Here is a 21,163-nt window from a genome sequence, read left to right on the forward strand (position 1 = left end):
TGTTTGGGTACGTGGTACTAAACCAATGAAAGTAAAGGTAAAGCCGACGTCCGTGACAAAACAATTAAAGGAGAATGAAACTCTTGGAGCAAGTTAGCTTTTGTGAAAGCAGAAAAATCAAAGAATAAGATCAACAAATGTTTGAGTAAAATAGGACTAGCAATAGAAGAGTTATGAGCATTTGAATGTCGATCGAGATCACTAATGCTATGGAGATCCTCCCATTGGCAATGCGACCAAGATCTATGATGTCACAGATGAACAACTCTCCCCTTTTGGACACTGAAAATATACCCCAAAACATCTCTTTTTGCTCAAACTTTCAACAATATGTTTCTTTGATTTTTCTCTTTGATATAGATTCAGCTGGTTTCAAGGGTTTCATTCTCCTTTAAGATATCGTTGTACTTGTTTAGGGGGGTCAATTCAGGGAATATACTACAAGTCTTGACAAGGGTACCGCGTTTCCAATACTTGTTAAGGGTAGAGTTTCACACGCCAATACTTGTTATAAGGGGTGCATTTTCAGAACATGGAAAATGCTTGTTTAGGGTGAGTTTCGAAACACCATATGGTCACGCATGGTATCCACTCGTGATGGACTTGCCCCCCCCCCCCCTGGAAATCATCCAAATTAAATAGGATACTACTATGGATGCAGTAGGCCTAACGTCGCCCCTCCTTGAAATAATTAACACGACCCGTGTCAAAGGTGACTCATTTTTCCTCAGCTATATAGGGCCTAACAGGGATTATTTTCGACAGTTTTATTTTTCCTTCTTCCCTTTTCTTCCTCCCCTTTTTTCCCCTTTAAGCCTATCTTGAAAAGTAATAGGGGGATTACCCGTGCCCTCAGATAGCGTCACCCCATCAGAAAATGAATAGGCCAACAGAAACAACCTCTTCTCGAGAAGGCCCATGACAGGGCCCCATGTAAGAAAAACAGTGCTTAAAGGGTATAGTTCACCGGTGTTGTTACCTGGGTAAATAAAAAAAAACAAATAAATACAGGGGCGGTGATCCTGGGGGCTGGGGGCCGGGGGCACAGTGCCCCCCCCCCACTTTCTAGAAGCACTGAAAAGTGCCCTTAGTTACCCAAGAAAAATGCCCCCTCATGAACGTGTTCTGTGCCCCTTCCGCCTAGCCTGAGAAGGTCCCGTTTTATGGCGTTAACGAGTACACTTGCCTTGTTGTAAGTGGCCTTACTCGAATCAGTGCCCCTCTTACCCATCGGATAGTGCCCTTTTCCTGCATGTGCCCCCACTTTCAACTTCGCTTCGCCGTCTCTGAACAAATAAGTAAGTAAATAAACAAGAATTTTGATATTATTTCTACGTATATATATACTTACTGTAGGCCTCAATGATTGAAATTGATAATGCATAAGATTTACGCGAAGTTTGATTGCATCATGGACCTTTATGATTGCATGCTTGCTGTGCAACGCCCTGAAGAAAATAATTATTTTATTCAAGATTTGTTACTTCAAAAGTAGCATAGGTCTCTCTTTTTTAATTAATGTTCTCGAAATATTCAGACAAAAGGGGCTGGTCGTCCACACGTTGCATCATTTCGAACGAACGGATCACACTAATTGACTTTCTCTGGTATTTATTGAATATCTGCCATCGAAATGCCTACTGTTGGTGTGAAAAGGGATCTTCTCTTTGAGGTTTTAGGGAGAACTTATAGTGAGTAGAGAAATTAAAATAACAAACCACCGTGTGTCGCCAGTCGAGCGCAACGGCTTCGTACTGTAGCCCCATGTACTCGTTTTAGTGTTAGTTAAGGATCTGTTCCACACTCGCTAAACTTTAACGATTTAAGTGGCATTTCTATCAGATTGTGCTTTGTTTTCAAATGATAAAAGCTAATAAAATATATATAAATGTTTTGTTGTAAATATTCCATTTTATTCATTACCAGCGAGCTAGAACAATGAAAAAATATTAATACTAGGCCTACTAGTATGGTAGTGGATCGTACTACTATTACCGAACACTTTTCATGAATTCAATCATATCAAACACACTATTCTCATAAAATTCACCAAACTTTCACCATGAATACACAATTACCTACAAAATATAAATATGTAAAATTTTTGCCGAAATAGTTTTTCCTTTTTACGATTTTTGCTTCCAATCGGACCCCTCTTCGCATGTGAAATATTTTGGTCACTTGAAAAAGGTATCGTAATTAGTATTACCGAACCACCCAAGGGTTCATTACATGCCGCCGCGCACAGAAAATTCAAGCCATAGAAGTCATGTGTTGTGGACCCAAGAAGTGAGATCCCAGCACGCGCGACCCACTAGTTAGAAATCCACTGCCAAACGCGGTTCGTGGTGCGAGGTTAGTATACTAATACTAACCTCGCAATACGTGTGAGTGTTACCGAACGTGTGTTTTCTATGGGAAAAGTTGAGAAAACAACAAAATCACTGATGAGCTATTTTGACCATATTTTATTGTTTTTAGAATATTAAGACTTTGAAAATGTGTTTTTGACCATTTTTCATCATCTTTCTATTCAAGTTCTCTTTGGTCTTTTGGAAGGATGTTGCGAAATTTTGAATGTATGAATTTTTTTTCTGATGCTTATGTCAATGCGCGCGTTCGGTAATACAAGGCCGGTCGGTAATACAATCACTCACTATACTAGAAAAGAAACGGTACAAACACGACATCGCAAGCGCGCAACAGCCAACAAATTGAACAACATTTTTTTATTTTTAATTGTTCTGACTTTTTTTGTTTCGAAATGATCTTGTCTAATGATAGACCTACTTAGTTGTGACTGTGGCTGTTATGCAAACCTCCCGGCCTGGCCTCTTCCCTTACTCGTACTTGTACTATTCGTACCTAGATAGACAGCTACAGCTGGCAGCCGGCAGCCGTCTGTTTCGAGGAGCTTTTTTACATTTTTATTTTATTTTATACTTCTCCTCGTACGCAGTCACAGATGGCTTGCTATCGTGCAGCCACCATAAGGGGGTTAACAATGCAAAATCCCCCCGACAGGGCTCATCGATTTTTGTCTTTATTTCATAAAAATATATAAAATCTGTACCAAAATAAAGATTATTATTCCATTTTGGCCTGAAATGCACCAAAACAGAGAAAAATAAACTTAAAAGGGGGAAAAAACAGTGACTTACTTCGGCTGTCGCGCAACTTCACTTCCCTGTTTTATCCTAAGTTAATATATAAATATATGGCCATTGAGTACCTGTACAGATCGAGCTAGAACTTCGGTCTCTGTTTTTGGTGAGTGGAGCCAACGGAGTTCAGCGTAACAACCAACATAACAGAGACCGAAGCTTTTGGTCTAATTCGTACCATGCCAATTTCCAATTTCACTGCCCGTTTTTAAAGTCTTTCTAGGCCTAGAGGCTACATCTTCTTAATTTATCATGCTTTGACTTTGTTTAATTAAGGCACAAGATTAATAGATTTCTACTTCATTGCATTGTCTTGTGTTTATGTCTATAAATACAATCGTAGTATTGATTATTATGGCAGTTGAATTTACCGTCTGAAGATTTTCGCCAGGGACCGGCAGGTGCAATACACTGGATGATGAACACCCTACTCTTTAACGTTTTTTCTCTTTTGTTTTTCTTTACATTCACAGCTGATGAAGAATTTGATGAGCTCTGCTTTGAATATGGCCTTGAACTTGATGAAGTGGTAATTTTTTTTTCAATTACTCTTTTCTATAATAATTTGATTTTGTTATTTGTGTTTTATTCTTAAGTTGGTCTCTATATTAAAGGGGAATGAAATCTTTGGAACAAATGGCTTGTGTGGAAACCAAAAAATAAAAGAATAAGATGAAAGAAAGTTTGAGAAAAATCGGACAAATAACGAAAAAGTTATGAGCATTTGAATATTGCGATTACTAATGCTATGGAGATCCTTCCATTTACAATGTGACAAAGATGTATGATGTCACATGTGAACAACTTTCCCTTTGATGGGCTATAAAATGCCCCCAAGATGTCTCTTTTTTGCTCTTTCTTATGGTGATACAAACTCTTTATCCATAAAGTATTCTTTGAAAATCTGTGTTAGGTGCCCTCCTATAGAAAGAATACATGATCTACTGCCAGATGTGATACAAAGAGGCAGTGAAAGTTATATATATATATACAAAAGTAATGGCAAAGTTGTTCACACGTGACATCACACATCTTTGTCGTATTGCCAATGGGAGGATCTACATTACAATAATGATCTAAACTTCAAATGCTCATATCTTATTATCTATTCAATTTTTTCTCAAACTTTTGTTGATCTGTTTCTTTGATTTTTCTGTTTTTGCAAAAGCTATCTTGTTTCAAAGGTTTCATTTTCCTTTAATCTTTATCCTTTTTATCAAATATTTAGACTGGTGTTAATGAACTTGTAAACTACAGTACAGTGTTTGCGTATTTTATTATCCAATGGGTTGTAGTAAAGCCTAGCATTGCACCACTAATTGCTATGCTAATTAATTCAGTTTTAACAAGAGTCATTTGTAATGCATGCTCATGTCCAAATGCTTTTGCTTTATACATTCCTAGCACTTATCACTGATCCCCGTCCTCCTCCTCCCCTCCTCCTCCTCCTCCTGCATCTCTTCCACCTCCAACCAATTCTAATACTACAAATTATATTGTTTCCAGACCTCAGAGAAGACGATGATAGAGAAGGAACAAGGAACAGATAAAGCAGAGGGAGCTTCAGATGTTGTCATCTACAAAATTGATGTACCTGCAAACAGGTCAGAAAAACCTGATTGTTTTTATAATGATGAGCCAATTTTTCTTGTGATTAAAGGACAAGTCCTCCCCAACAATAACTTGATTTGAATGAAAAGAGAAAAATCCAACAAGCATAACACTGAAAATTTCATCAAAATCGGATATTATAAAATAGAAAAGTTATGACCTTTTTAAGTTTCGCTTAATTTCACAAAACAGTTAAATTCACATCCCGGTCGGTATGCAAATGAGGGGACTAATGACATCACTCACTCACTATTTCTTCTGTATTTCGTTATATGATTGTGAAACAAAGTTTTATCCCTCCCTGAATATGTGGAATTACCAGTTTAAACACTTTATGGTTCAGTCAAGATGGTCTTTATTGTCAAATCTGTAAAAATTGAAATATTGTATAATTCAAACAATAAAAAAAACAATAGTGAGTGATGGACATCATCAACTCTCCCATTTGCATGTCACTGAGTTGTGCATATAACTGTTTTGTGAAAAATAAGCAAAATTTTAAAATGTCATAACTTCTTATTTTACATCTGATTTTGATGGAATTTTCAGTGTTATGCTTGTTTGATTTTTCTCTATTCATTTAAGTCAACATTTTTCTGGGGTGGACTTGACCTTTAATTTGCTCAAACAGTTGGCTCATTAATTCTGTAACCTTAGTGATAAGCATGAATTTAATTACCTGTTACAAAATTCATAATATTGGACTTACAAACTGACTGAAAGGAAAGCAAAACCTAAGGAGACCATAATATTGGAAAGAGGGAATTAAGACTAAGAGGAGAAACGAAAAACAAGATTGAGCTACTTCACTTTCATTCATGCTTCATATTGTAGTTAGTTACATAGATATTCTTAATTCTCTTCTTTCAGAAAAAAATGAATCTTTATTTCCATGATATTTTTTATTTTCAAACAGATATGATTTACTTTGTCTTGAGGGCCTTTCCAGAGGATTACTGGTTTTCCTTCAAAAAATGGAAGCACCGCGATACAGGGCTATTTCACCTAAACAGGGAACTCTTCAACAAATGTTCATTAAACCAGCGGTAAGTCTAATGTTAACTTAACTCATTACAATTCACTAATTTGATAACAGTTTGGGGTTAATTCAATTCAATTCAATTTTAATTTCATAAAATGAAAAGCATATATATACAATTAAAATGGGGATGGGCTTGAAAAAACAGTGATCCCATACAAAATATACAGTATAGTAAATCAAAAAGCTAAAACAACGATCAAATCTACAGTAGGTCAATAACAAACAAACTAGATGTGTTAGCAGGCATTTGAATGTTTTGATGATCTAATAGTAGGGCAGATCGTGATGACTTGTATCCAACAATTTGTATTGTTAAAATCCTGTGATTTTTAAAAAATCTTATTACGTTGCTCTGTTTTGAAGACAGGCTACACATTTCCCTATTGCTATAGTTTTCTCACTCAAATCTCCCTTTTAATGTTTTACCACTTGTGTCTCTATGCCTTTGTAATATTTTCTAATTGTTTTATATATTTTGTAACTTTTGATATTGTCAATGATTTTTATTCTTTTTAAAGTAATTTGGGTCGGCTGTATTACAAGAAAATTTTCTCCTTGGCTGCTTCCCTTTCAATGCTTTTTTTTTTCTTGTTAACTTATATCTGTGATGTTATGTATACTTTGTTCTTCGTGTATTTTATCATATGTTCGTTTTATGCAGAGAAAAAATAAAATTGAATTGAATTATTTACCCTTTAATATACCTCTCTTGTTTTCAATTGTGAATTATAATTAGCATCCCTTTCCTTCTCATTTTGCTCTCATTGAATTGCTCTTGATAGACAGCTCAAGTGAGGCCCTATGCTGTTGCAGCCATCATGAGAAATATCACCTTCAATAAAGATACCTATGATAGCTTTATTGATCTTCAAGATAAACTTCATCAGAATTTAGGAAGGTAAGTTGGAGCTAAGTGAGAGTGATGAATTTTCAAAAGCTGTAATCACAATCTAGGTAACGTCATTGTGATATGTTGATGACTACCCAGAATGCTATCCCATTTATGAGGACACATTGTACGCTGTTTATGTAGTATTTGATAACTGCCCCAAGGGAAAGAAAGAAGAAAGGAATTGGGAGAGGAAAAAAATACAGAATCCTGATGATTATGTGCATAAAAAATAGAGTTGACTGAAAAAATTAGGGGGCTTTGCCTCCCCCCTTTAAAAGAAATTGTTCCCTGGCCCCTCCCTGATGAGGACTGCTCTCCCATATTTTTCAAATGCAAGCATATTGCTGATTCTTTTCTCCAATATCATGATTATCGTTTAGGAAAAGAAGCTTGGTTTCCATGGGAACCCATGACCTGGATACAATCCAAGGGCCATTCTACTTCGATGCTCAACCCCCGCACCAAATCAAGTTTGTTCCTCTAAACCAGGTCAGTCTTTGAAGCAGGGGAAAGATGTGGGGCTGTTTCCCTATTTCTATGTTTGGATGCATCAAACATGCATTTTAGGGAAACTTTGCCAATTAAGATGCCTTCCTCAGAAATATTCATTTTATTATGCCCAGTTGCCCAGTTTTACTATGGTGGTTATAATGGACAGCAAAGTTACAAAACGCTAAGTTTTATGCTATTGGCCCATGATCAGTGTTTACTCCGGGGCTATATCTCAAGAGTATCAAATTTTGAGACACTGGAATTTCAAATTATTTTTGTTATTAGATTTTTAATGCCAATATATTGTCATAATTGAGTAATGAATAAACGAAAGCCCTTTATCAAATTATTCACACTTTGGCAGCAACTGAACAACTGGAAATGTACTATACAAACAGTTATTCTCTCATGTAACATCTTGGAAAGTGTTGATTGAAACCCATTTTTGTCTCGCCTGCATAGCAGAGCGAGACTATAGGCGCCGTTTTTTCCGACGGCGACGGCGGCGGCGTCAACATTGAAATCTTAACCAAGTTTTTGAAATGTCATCATAACTTAGAAGTGTATGGACCTAGTTTATGAAACTTGGACATAAGGGTAATCAAGTATTACTGAACATCCTGCCTGAGTTTCAGGTCACATGACCAAGGTCAAAGGTCATTTAGGGTCAATGAACTTAGACCATGTTGGGGGAATCAATATCGAAATTTTAACCAAGGTTAAGTTTACGAAATGTCGTCATAACTTCGAAAGTGTATGGACTTAGTTTATGAAACTTGGACATAAGTGTGATAGTGTATCATTAAAGATCCTGTTTAAGTTTCAGGTCATGTTGGGTAAATGGACATAGTATTTTATTATCATATGAGTGTTTTCATTTATAAATAATTATTTAATAGCTATTTTGAAAGTCAGCATTGCTGGTATAATACTAACGCAAATAACGTAATGCAGGCGAGACTGCCAGAGGCGTTCCACTTGTTACCCTTTTTAACCATTTTACCTCTGACCTTTACCATGTGACCTCTGACCTTTCAACCAGGTCAAGGCATTCACAGCTGTAGAGCAGATGGAAATGTATTCCTCAGACAGCCATCTACGTCAATACCTCCCTATCATCAGAGACAAGCCTGTCTATCCTATCATCAAGGATAGCAACGGTGTCGTCCTGTCCATGCCTCCAATCATAAATGGTAAGAACATAATAGTAATAATATGTGTGATTTGTAATGCGCCAAATCCACTCGGCAGAGTGCCTAAGGCGCAGTGAAAGAAAGAAAGAAAGAGAAAAGTACAAATATAATAGTGATAGATTCAGGAACAAGTAAGAGTAGGAAGCATTGAATAGACAAGTCTTAAGGTAACGTTTAAATGTGTCAGTGGAAGTACATTAACAGATAACCAGGGAAAGATCATTCCTGAGAACAGGGCCAGCGTGAGCAAAAACCTGAACCCCCCCCCCCCCCATGTCTTAACGGATTTGGGAATAACTAGGTAACCAGAGTTGGATGAACGTAGGGACCTGACAGGAGTGTATTTGCTAATTAGATTAATATTGTACTGTGGAGCAGAGCCGTTAATTGCATACATTGTAGAGACCCCAGTTTTTTATTTTCTATAATGTAAATTCCATGGTCTTCGATTTTCTTTGAAACATCACATTCCATACTCTTTAGTGACATGTACTAATTCCATGCAGTACAAAACTTGCACCTCTATCATGTCTTTAAACCTACATCAAAACCTGTCTATAGTGACCACCCAAGGGAAACACAAAATGTGGCCTCTATAGACAGGTGGCCGCTATAGTAGGGGCGTCGTGGTCTAGACGTTATGACTCTCGTCTTTCAATCTTAGGGACGTGGGTTCGATTCCAAGCCATGGCATGTTTTCCTTCTGCAAGAAATTTACCCACACTGCTCCTCTCAACCCAGGTGAGATGAATGGGTAGGAAGAAATTCTTTGAATGCTCGAGCGCCAGATTAAGGTAGCTGTGCTTAATCAGGCGTAATAATAACATTATCATGTGAAGCAGAGCCCGCTGGGAGAACAGTTTTCGGAACTGAAGTGGCTACCCTGGATAAAATACAACATTATTATTACTATTATTATTGTTGTTGTAGTTGTTATTATTATTGTTATAATTAAAATTATTATTATTATTATTATTATTGTAGACAGGTTGTTATTCACAATCTACCTCCATGGGAATCTGTTTCAGTGGTCACTATAGGCAGGCAGCTGTTACAGAGAAGTGGCCACTAACACAGGTTTGACTGTATTTTCCATTCCTTAGGTGACCATTCAAAGATCAAGCTTACCACCAAAAACGTCTTTGTTGAGATCACCGGCACTGACCATAATAAAATCAAGATCACCCTTGACATCTTAGTTGCCATGTTCAGCCAGTACTGCAAGGAACCATTCATGTAAGTTTAGCAAGAGGTAACGATTATAATCTTTAAAAAAGAATGTGAGAAAACTACACTGCATTGACTAGGATTGAACCCAGGACCATATTTATGTGAAAAAAAATCTTTGTATTTTGTTTCTATTTCTTGGCTGCTAGACTTTGCGGATATGGACTACCATTGAGATAGGTTAATGGTTATAGAAGATCTGATTATTGTAGCAGTGTTTGGAATAATTTTGGTGGTGGCATTTATCATTGATGTTTTGCCAGGATTTGATTTCTAGCATTGTAGTAAAAATGGCTGATTCAGACGAGGGACTGCCATTTACTACATTGATAGACAAGTGCAACAGAAAGTTCCTCTAATTATTTGTTGAAAAACATTTACAGCAAATGAGAAGATACCATTAATGATAAACTTTTGGAAACTGGATGTTATTATTGTCATTATCGTTACTTCATTTGGTAAACAAGACATTTATATACAATGTTACAGAGGAAACAGTAGCAAGAAAAATAATTGCTATGAATAATTTTAAAACCCACTTGGATGCCAGGAAAAGTAAAAAAATTATTGTGACCTTTTGGTCTTTTTTCCCATGTCACTATTGTGTTAACTATATAAATTGATAAATTAAAAGTCAGTAATCGAGTACCTTAAAATGTGTTGCCAATTTGAGAGCAAATACTAATTACTGATTTCTCTTTGTTCAGTATGGAATCTGTTGAGGTGATCAAACCTGATGGTAGCAAGGATCTATTTCCAGAGCTGAAGTACAGGGCAGAGAACGTTCCTGTGGAACTCATCAACAAAAGAGTTGGAATCAGGTATTTATCGCAAAAATTTGATGTCACTTGGGGTGTGTTCAGTGTCGATTTTAAAAAATTTAAACAGCAACATGAATCCTGATTCAAAACGCAATTACAAAACACACCACAAGCATGATCTGCGTGCACCGTTCACGGTTGAAAATTTAAAGCTAATTATACTTCAATCATCTTTCCCTGCTCTCAGCTTACTGCTTAGTTTGACCCATCACAAGAAAGGTCAACTCTGGTGCATGTTTTTCAGAGTAATGTGTAAGCTTCACTATGAGATGTTTGAATCCTTGATTGTGTTCAGTGTCATATGTCGTTGGATTTGCGATGCAGATCGTCTTTCAAAATGCACCTTTGGCGTGTAGATTTTCCTACAAATCAAGATCTGAAAGGTGTTTAGTTTTACAACTGTGAATGGGGGACATTGTTTCTTTTGTTTCTCATTATATCTGTGTTTTGTAATTGCATTTTGAATCATGATTCATGTTGCTGTTTAAATTTGAAAATCAACATTGAACATCCGTAGGACCCTGTAACACAACACTTAGTGCTTGATTGTAGTGTTGATTTTTATGCTTCATTGCATTGGTCATTATGTACAATTGTATGTTCAATTGCAAAGCTCTGTGCTACGGACCCCAGATTATGTTTTCATAATGGTTGTGATTTTTTACCTGATTGCTAAGAAAGCAACCAGAGGACTGACGGCTTAAGGTCCTCTCCAAGGGACCTGGTAATGAGGAATTAAAATCCTTACCAAAGGGCACTAGCGCACCTATTGGGAATCGAAACCCCCGCTCTATCGACTGAGCTATCGCACCTCCTGACGATTATGCCTGAAAACTGGCTCAGTTGAGATGTCACATTTTGTAGGGTGACATTAAAGGTCAAGTCCACCCCAGCAAACATTCTTTAGAATGCAGTTAAACAAATCTAACCTGCATACTGATGATAATTTCATCAAAAGCAGATAAAAAATGAGAATGTTATGATTTAAGTGTTGTTTTTTTTTAATTTCACCAAACAGTTGTATGCATATCTAGTCTAGCTTTTGAGGTACTAAAATTTTAATTGAATACTCTGACGATAGAAAATTATTTGCCTATGTTCATGAATTTTGGTCTAAGTGTTAATCTTTCATTTTATACGATTGATTTATCTAATTTTTTTAGTGAGTCTGCTGATAGAATAGCAAACCTACTTACCAAGATGTGTCTTCCAAGTAAAGTTATTGAAGGAGGAAAGAAGCTGTCGGTGGAAGTTCCTCCGACACGATCAGATATCCTTTGTTGTTTATTTCTTGTGTTACTGTTCTTTTTTTTCATAAAAAATGTGCTACTTTCATTGAAACACTGTTTTGTCCCAATTGTTGCACTAGATATGTCTATGCCAAGAAAGGTAGAGACAATTGTGTGATTGCTCTCCTCCATAATTTATGTCTATTAGCCCTCAAATTACGCTAAAGCAATTTATAATGTTGGCATCCCAGAGTTTCATGATTTGTGAATGTTTACCTGAAGATCATAGAGTATAGAGGAGAACAACCATTTCACAAATTGATGTCAACTTAAGGGGGCCACATGAGAAACACATTTGCAATTGGTAGCGAATGACATAATTTCAACTTCACTTTAACTTTATGATAACGAATTAATATTTTCTTTTGTTTGAAGTGTCCTAAAATTGACTTGCAATTTTGGGGGAAATTCTTGCAATTCCCTCCAAGTTTGCGGATTCCGATTTAAAATTTAATTCTACAACGCAAGATCATTTTGTAAACCATACCCCTTATCTGTTGAATCCTTGACCTTGTGTTGACCTTGCACATGTCATCCATGCCTGTGACATCATCGAAGATGTTGCCATCGCCCATGGATACAACAACATCACCAAGACGATACCCCAAACAAATACAATCGCTGAACAGTTCCCCATCAACAAGCTCACCGATCTCCTGAGGTTGGACATCTCTGCTGCAGGATTCACAGAGGTCCTTACCTTTGCATTGGTAAGTTTAACATCTGGATCCTGTCAAACAAAGAGTTGTAATTGATCTAATAAACCTCAACTATGTGGAAATCCATCAATTTCCTAATTTTTTCTACAGGAAATTTGCACAAACTCCTCTGCAAACAAAGAGGAGCTCACTGAATTGTCAAGAAAACAATGAATGCATGAATGTACATCACATCTAGAAAATATTTTGAACAAACGTGTATTTTAGATGTTGATGTTGCTGGCTTTCCATAGTTGTGGTTGATGGGATCAATCATTACTCTTTGTAAGACAGGGCCCTTGGGTCTCTTTAATGAAGACTTACACCTATGGTAACTTTGCCATTATTGTAACTACGATGGAAACCTTGATTGTGATTGGCTGTTACCATGGTAGTTGCTATAATGGAATAGTTGTCTTGGTTGAACAGGCCCCTGATCTTGAATGTAAGTTCTACCTCTGGTAACCATCTCAAAATGATTCAGAACAGAATCCAATGAAGTGACAATCCAATTGTGTGTGTGGATTAAAATAATGCGTTGGGCATAATACAATTGGTAGAAAATATTGGTCAGATATTTGCCAACAAAGCATGGCATTTCATTTTTTTTATCAAGCCATGAGATTAGACTTTACTTCCAATTATGATGACCAGTGGCATACCGTGGGTCACGGCATTGGGGGGGCACCAGCAAAATTTTTGAGTCACTTATATAGTGATCGCGCAAAGCGCGCTAAGTTGTCAGGTATACTGACCTAATAGAGACATTTTGAGGAAGCACTTGCAGTCATTGTAATCATGAATAACATACGCATCTCAGCAATCAAATAATGCGAGCGCAAAGCGCGAGCTGAAAATTTTTGATATTCAGACCTAAAAAAGGACTTTATAATCAAATTTTTGTAATCATGATACGTACCTGTCTTGCTAAACAATGCGAGCGCGAAGTGCGAGCTGAAATTTTTGCATATATTGATCCCAAACAGGGAGATCTTAAGGACTATATTTTAGGAATCTCTTAATAGTATACATATCTCACCATAGTCATGTAATGCGAGTGCCAAGTGCTTACTGATTTTGTTAGAATTACATCTGAACACATGAAGCACTTTTTGTAGTCAATGTTATCATGATTATCATACGCATCTCACTAATCAAATATTGCGAGCGCAAAGCGCGAGCTGAAAATTTAGATAATTCAGACCTGAAGCGGGGCAGTCTAAGGCTTGTTTGTAGGAATTCACTAAGACCATACGTATTTCACTAACCAAATGATGCGAGCGCGAAGCGCGAGCTGAAAATTTTGAATATTCAGATCAGAAAAGGGGACATTTCAAGGACTGATTTTAGGAATTCATGGAGAGTAGACATATCTCACCAATCCACTGAAGCGATCGTAATCACAGACAGGAAATGTTTTATATTAAGACCTTAACATGGGGCAATCACTTTAAGTAGTCATGAAAAAGAAGCATATGTCACTACATAAAACAATAATATATTTGGTGTATATATATTGACTTGAAAACGGGAGGTTTTCGAACAACAGGTTTATATCTCTTCAAACAGACAATGCGAGCACCAGGAACAATGAAGACATGGACCCTGAGCAAATTATGTTTCATAAAGTTATGATAAAAATGTTTCCTATGTCATATAAAATAACATGATTATAATACAATATACAATTATAATGAATAATAGTTTCTTCTTTGCCACTACGTTCCTCTTCCTTTCTCCCTCTTTTTCTCCTTTTCCCCGTTTTTTTTTTTTTGGTCAGCCGATTGGGGGGGGGGGTCTTAAGGATCTTAAGGACTATATTTTAGGAATCTCTTAATAGTATACATATCTCACCAGAGTCATGTAATGCGAGTGCCAAGTGCTTACTGGTTTTGTTAGAATTACATCTGAACACATGAAGCACTTTTTGTAGTCAATGTTATCATGATTATCATACGCATCTCACTAATCAAATATTGCGAGCGCGAAGCGCGAGCTGAAAATTTAGATAATTCAGATCAGAAAAGGGGACATTTCAAGGACTGATTTTAGGAATTCATGGAGAGTAGACATATCTCACCAATCCACTGAAGCGATCGTAATCACAGACAGGAAATGTTTTATATTAGGACCTTAACATGGGGCAATCACTTTAAGTAGTCATGAAAAAGAAGCATATGTCACTACATAAAACAATAATATATTTGGTGTATATATATTGACTTGAAAACGGGAGGTTTTCGAACAACAGGTTTATATCTCTTTAAACAGACAATGCGAGCACCAGGAACAATGAAGACATGGACCCTGAGCAAATTATGTTTCATAAAGTTATGATAAAAATGTTTCCTATGTAATATAACATAACATGATTATATACAATATACAATTATAATGAATAATAGTTTCTTCTTTGCCACTACGTTCCTCTTCCTTTCTCCCTCTTTTTCTCCTTTTCCCCGTTTTTTTTTTTGGTCAGCCGATTGGGGGGGGGGGGCACGGCCCCCCCCCCCCCCCCCCCCCCCCGGTAGTTACGCCACTGATGATGACCATCATTAAATGACTTGAAAAGAATTCAACAAAATGAGTTAGGCCTATTAGTAAAACCAGCTTAGTATTCTGTTGGTTGACAGGTCTTTTTTTTCAAGCAATAACAAAATGTGTGCCCATGCATGATTATCTGTGTTGGTGATTTTCTGCACACTCGAGTCTAGACTCTATCATTTGACAGCTTTCGGTTCCTGTGAACTAAGCCAGAAGTTACAATATTTATGTTTATGTTTGTGCAAACAATTAACCGTGATTGAAATACCTTTTGAAAATTTGTGCTCACTGTCATTCTTTGAATTGAACTGTTTATGGGTATTAATCTTATTCATTGATTGGATGTATCATTGCAGTGCTCAAGGGATGATGTTGCGGACAAACTTCAGGTTGATCTTGCCAAGACCAAGGCTGTACACATCTCAAATCCAAAGACAGCTGAATTTCAGGTAGGAGAGAGCGAAGTGAAAACCTCTCATATTTTCCTTGTTCCTTTATCTCATACCATTAGTCTGACTTTTTTAAAAGACCATGAAAATGTGTGGTATAAAAGTTACACAAGTTTTCCATAATGGTGATGGTAATGAATTTGGTACCATTGATGATGGTGATGTCAAGCCTAATAATAGTGATTATAAAGCGGAAAATTATGATGAAGTTGAAGATTTAAAAAATACTCCTATTTTCACACATGTTGGGTCCTGTCCTAAAAAGAGTTGTGATTGATCCGATCAAACTCACCTATGGAAATGGTCGTAATTTTCATACTGGAAATTTGCACAATGTCTCTCTTGAAACAACGAGTAGCACGCTGAATCCATAAGACATCGATTCATGCATGGCTACACATCATGTCTAGAAAACATTACGAATAGACATGCATATTAGATGTTGGGGTTTCTGGCTTTCCATAGTTGTGGTTGATTGGATCAATCGTAACTCTTTGTAAGACGGGCTCCTGGAGCCATTACTTCAATCTCACCATCCCAAATCGCTATCTTCCTCCTCTCTTGCTGAAGGTCGCAAGGACAGCTCTCCTACCCGGAGTATTAAAGACCATCTCTTGCAACCGTAAGATGCCTCTTCCTATCAAAGTCTTCGAGATCTCAGACGTCGTTCTTCAGAATCCAGAGAAAGATGTTGGTGCGGAGAATAGGAGACATTTCTGCGCTGTTCACTATAACAAATCACCTGGATTTGAGGTTAGTTTCAAGCAACGGTTAAAGATAAAAAATAATTTAATGTCCAATGATTATGCTAGAAAAAGAGAAATTGCTGAGTAATATGTGCTTTTACCTTTACAATGCATTATAGGAAGAAAGAAGCTTGTCATTGGATCACACTGATAACCAACAATCAAACCAATTCTCTAAATTTCGTCATTCTAAGGATTTATTGATATAAAATTATTTTATGTGCCAAGTAAAATGTGTTAGGAAATGAGAAATTGCTCAGTAATACACATTTTTACCATTACACAAGCAGCATGATCACTGAAACACTATGATAACCATCGGTCAAAATAATTGCCAAAAGCGTGTTTATCATTTTAAGGTTTTGTTAATGAAAAGGAATTTTGTGCCAAATGAATAAGAATTCAGATTCTAAATCACTGAGCACTGATTATTGTTTGTGTTGTATCTGTTGACCAGGTTATACATGGCTTGTTGGACAGGACAATGCAACTCTTACAAGTTCCCTTCTCAAAAGAAAATGGCTACCACTTAAAGTCTGCTGAGAGTAAGTATATCAGCTGTACATCAGTGACTAAGGGCTACAGTCTCGTTGAAAGTTGCGATTGATTCAAATATATTTGAAATTGATCTTGATCCCAACTAAGTACAGAACTTTGAATGTTGTTCGAGCATTGAATCAATGTTTCTTAAAAGAAAAGTTTAATCTTCACATCATTGCTTTGTATTCCCTCTATATTATGACTATATTGTTTTATTATAGATTATTTATGCATGTTTTATACACATACTGCATTATTTGAATGCAGCAATAAAGCAATTGTTCCCCTTCATTCTTTCTCATGAAGTCTTAACTTTATTATAATATGTGAAATTCAATAACTTGTGTGTTGCACCCAAGTCTTACCTTTAAATTACACAGTGAAGCAAACAAATGTATATATCAATTGGAAAAATTATACCAGGCCGATTTAATTGACTTTTGTTTTATATCTTTGATGTGAACAGGGAAATACCACCCTATAACAATTAAAAAAAAAGTTTTGTTTCCCACATGCAGAATGCTTTAAATTTATTTAGTAAGTTGAATATTATTACTGTATTACTCTATCTTTCTCTTGCCTTTGTCTCTTCTTTTTCTCTCTCTTTCTCCCTTCTTGCTCCCTTTACCCTTGTCTCCCGTTCTATCTCTTTATTATCCTTTCCTCACACTCTCTTTCTCTTTTTTTCACTCTTTTTATGCCTCACAAACTTTTTCTCTCTCCTCTCTTTTTATTACTCTGTTTTTTTCTTCTCTCTCTCTTTGTGTCTCTTGCAATCTCTTTCTCTTTTGTCTCCTCTTATTTAGATCCAACCTATTTCTCTGGTCGCTGTGCTGAGGTTATAGTCAGAGGCCAGTCCATTGGCTACGTGGGCGTTCTCCATCCAAACGTTGTCAGCAAGTTTGAATTGACCAATCCCTGTGCGGCGCTGGAGATCTTCATAGAACCATTCCTTTGATGATGATATTTATTCTCTGTGTATGCAGATTAGGGTAGTGAATGCAATAGAGACATTTAGATTTTAATTCCAACAGGGACTATATTATTGTCTAAAGCCACTTGGTCTGTTACCAGTTGGTCTAAATTTTCAGAGCATCGAAAATGGCTACTGGCTAAACTCAATTGGTCCAACAATTTGGGCTCCCTATTATACTGTAAAGGTCTAAATTCAGGGTATAAATCCCATCAGAGATTATGGTCTAAAGCCATTTGTTTATAACCAGTTGGTCTAATTTCAAGAGCATCTAACGCTACTGTGGCTTAACTTGTCTGGTCCACCTGTTTGTGCTACTTATCATTTTGTCCATGATAAGACAGTCTAATTGACATTCATCCTCTTTGAGTTTTCCTTTTTAAGTTATGAACATTTGTTCTATTTCCAACTCTTCAAATGGATCGACCAAGTTGATTTTAGACAGAAGGAAGTTAAGTGGCTCCATTTTGTTATTATGTTAGCTCCATTTACCAAAGGTTATTTTGTTCATATGTGATGAACTAATTCATATGAATGTACCTGACCATGCCATTTGGTAATAAATTCAATTTAATAGATGCACAGCTTTGGTTTTATGGTTTTGAAAAATATTAAAGGGCAATTAAATAAAATATGTACGTCCAACCCCCTATATATGGGACCTTCATGACATTTTCTGTCTCTGATTTCTTGTTCTTTTGACAGTCTGTATTAAATAATGCTGTCAAAGGACCGTGACTTGTTCAGTTTATGAAGTGAAGGGAGGATTTAGAAAACTGGGGGTCGGACGTCCATAAAGATTGATTATTTCATGGAATTGCCCTAAAGTAGGATCCAGAAAGTCCTTGGAACTTTCTGAAGAACTGTTATACCTAGTGGTTATTGGATAAAACAGGAGAAGCCCAATGCAATGGATTGAGAATACTATTACGAAGGACCCAGGGGATAATAAACCAAATGGTCGCCACACCAACTGGGTGTAGACAAATTAGAATCACGTCAAATGTGCACTTGACCAAGAGTCATAAGGCCAAGAGGAAATTTTGCAAAATTCTTGTCATTGCTATCCTTTCCACTTGGTTTGACAGAATTTCTCCAGATTTTGCTTAGTTGAGAGGTGAATTTAAAGATATGATATGAATTCAGGCTGTTGGATCAAAATACAGACAGATATCAGGTGTTAATTTCTTATATTTTATGTGTCGTTTCAGAATATGTATTCCAGCTGTATTATGTGCCTTGTTGCATAAAGGTTATATGTAATGGTCTCACCACTGTGAATGGTTATTACTATGGTAAGAGGGCTATACAGCCAATTAAAATCAAGGTTTCAATGAAAACTATGGCAAAAAGTACTTCACTGTTTAATTTCAATGAGGCCCTGCACCAACAGTGCTTTGCAAAGCTTTAAGTGATATTAAAAAAAAAGAATAAACTCCCAGTTTAATGTGGAATATAATACCTCACCACATTGTTTAGATCGTGCTCGAAGACATGCCCTACTCCGTATTCATCATTGAGATTATACTTACATACCACAGGATGTGTTTGCACTTAAGCATGGCTATAAGCTACACTTAACTCTATGTGAAACAAGTTTAAAGCGAAACTTTTAAATAACAGTTGGATTTAACTATATGAGAGCTTGCAAGAGGCTTGTGAGATATAGCAGCAAATAATGTGTACCACCTGTAATCCAATTAGTATTATTTTTTTTCATTGAAGGGAATAGTCAACCGCTAGAAGGACGTAAAGTTTTCTTGTGTTTTCATCCTTTAAGTTAAGAATGTCTTTGTAAAGAGACTCATGCTTTCAAAACCTTTAGTTAATATTTTTTCATAGCCACAAGTCAGTTTTTGGTAATATGCCTTAACTTTAAGCTGCAAAGGGTGGTAGTGTCCTTATAAAACTTTCTATTGTGTAAATACAAAGATTCCTTATAGTATTCCTACATGTATATATACGTTTCGCAATTAGACCTTGGTCCCGCAACACAAAGGTTAGCGATTGATCGTACGATTGATTGTACATTGTAGTCAATGGAATCAATCGTAGATAAATGTTCTACGATCATTGCTAAGCTTTGTGTTACAGGCCCCTGGTGGGTGTTTCATGAAGCTGTCAATAAGTTACTCACTACTTCACACATCAACTATTCTCATTCTAAATACGATATTCTGTTTTCTGAAAAATTACAATTATATTATAATTGTTAAAAGAATTATAATTATATTATGATTGTAATAATTATAAGAATTATATTATAATTGTTATAATATATAATTATATTATAATTGTTAAAAACAAGAATTTTATTCTAAAAAGATCAGGTTTATTTCAACCCATAGGAATCAGTGTGATTCAATATCTGATTGTGCACTTATGAACAGATCACCAGGCCCCGTCTTACAAAGAGTTACGATCGATCCAATCAACCACAACTATCGAAAACCAGCAATGTTAACATCTAAAATACATCTTTGTTCAAAATATTTACTAGATATGATGCATATTCATACATTCATTGTTTGCTTGACAATTCAGTATGCTTCTCTTTGTTTTCAAAGGACATTGTGCAAATTTTCTGGAGAAAAAAATATGACATTGATGGATTTCCATATACTTGGGATTGATAGATCAATTGTAACTCTTTGTAAGACAGAGCCCTGTTGTGTGTCTATACATGCGCAAAACTCATGCATACAGTCATGCACAACTTACAAACAGCTTGATGAAACATTACCTTTTTATTGCACCCTCCAAGGCTATTGCCTTTTCTTTGGGACCAGGTATTCCATTAACTGTGTTTACTGAATGGAATGAGAATCCGTTTTGCCTGAGTATCTGTCACATTATGTTTGTATAAAAAAATATTAGTGATTCCTATTTTCCTGGTAGTGGTACATTAGATTATGCTATCTAACCTTTATCGAATATCCTTAATCATTTGGGGCAATTTCATTGAATGTTCACACTTCCATTTTTTTATATGGACACATATTCTGAATCATGAGATCTGTATTACTTGTTCTGATAATGATTAAACATGCAAACATGTATGATATAACTTTGTGTTATTTTCGGTGATTGAATCCCCTCAATCCCTTTTTTAAAATTTCATCATCACTTGGTGTTGTACCGAATGGTAAAGATGTTTGACACTGGCGGATCCAGGCCGGGTGGGGTACGTCCGGCCCGTGCCCCACTTTTGAGAGGCATAATCAAAATTTGTAGTGTAAATTTGCCGTTCTAACACAAGTTTGCTCCCCCCCCCCCCCTTGAAAGCGAGGACCTTTTTTTTTAAAGAGCGGGTGTTTGTGTGGGTGGGTGAGTGTACGTGTGTGAGTGAGAGAGAGAGAAAGTCAGATGCAGATACAGGCAAACAGAGCAGAGATATAGAGGATGGGAGGAAGCCGGTGACAGAAAGAGGGAGGGAAAGAGAGAGGAGGAGGGGGTGACAAATCCCTCAATTCACATTATGT

General features: G+C 36.4%; 1 protein-coding gene across 1 annotated transcript; it reads left to right on the forward strand.

Moving 5' to 3' along the window:
• Window positions 1-1,517: 1,517 nt before the first annotated feature.
• LOC129276628 (phenylalanine--tRNA ligase beta subunit-like) lies at window positions 1,518-20,748 on the forward strand. Its single transcript, XM_064109216.1, has 15 exons — window positions 1,518-1,691; window positions 3,638-3,693; window positions 4,671-4,768; window positions 5,692-5,821; window positions 6,600-6,715; window positions 7,090-7,198; window positions 8,244-8,394; window positions 9,498-9,630; window positions 10,329-10,442; window positions 11,606-11,712; window positions 12,260-12,441; window positions 15,330-15,422; window positions 15,993-16,175; window positions 16,626-16,713; window positions 17,515-20,748. The coding sequence occupies exons 1-15, from the start codon at window positions 1,634-1,636 to the stop codon at window positions 17,664-17,666; spliced, it is 1,770 nt and encodes a 589-aa protein (XP_063965286.1). The 5' UTR covers window positions 1,518-1,633; the 3' UTR covers window positions 17,667-20,748.
• The last annotated feature ends 415 nt before the right edge of the window (window positions 20,749-21,163 follow it).

This window comes from Lytechinus pictus, chromosome 14 (genome assembly GCF_037042905.1).
Source record: "Lytechinus pictus isolate F3 Inbred chromosome 14, Lp3.0, whole genome shotgun sequence".
In the NCBI taxonomy this organism is placed as follows: Eukaryota; Metazoa; Echinodermata; class Echinoidea; order Temnopleuroida; family Toxopneustidae; genus Lytechinus; species Lytechinus pictus.

Excerpts from the sequence above, each read along its gene's own strand:
- LOC129276628 (XM_064109216.1), top strand. The coding sequence starts at position 1,634 with ATGCCTACTGTTGGTGTGAAAAGGGATCTTCTCTTTGAGGTTTTAGGG. Across the intron at positions 7,199-8,243 it reads AGTTTGTTCCTCTAAACCAG|GTCAAGGCATTCACAGCTGT; the intron begins GTCAGTCTTTGA and ends CCTTTCAACCAG. Across the intron at positions 15,423-15,992 it reads CAAAGACAGCTGAATTTCAG|GTCGCAAGGACAGCTCTCCT; the intron begins GTAGGAGAGAGC and ends CTCTTGCTGAAG.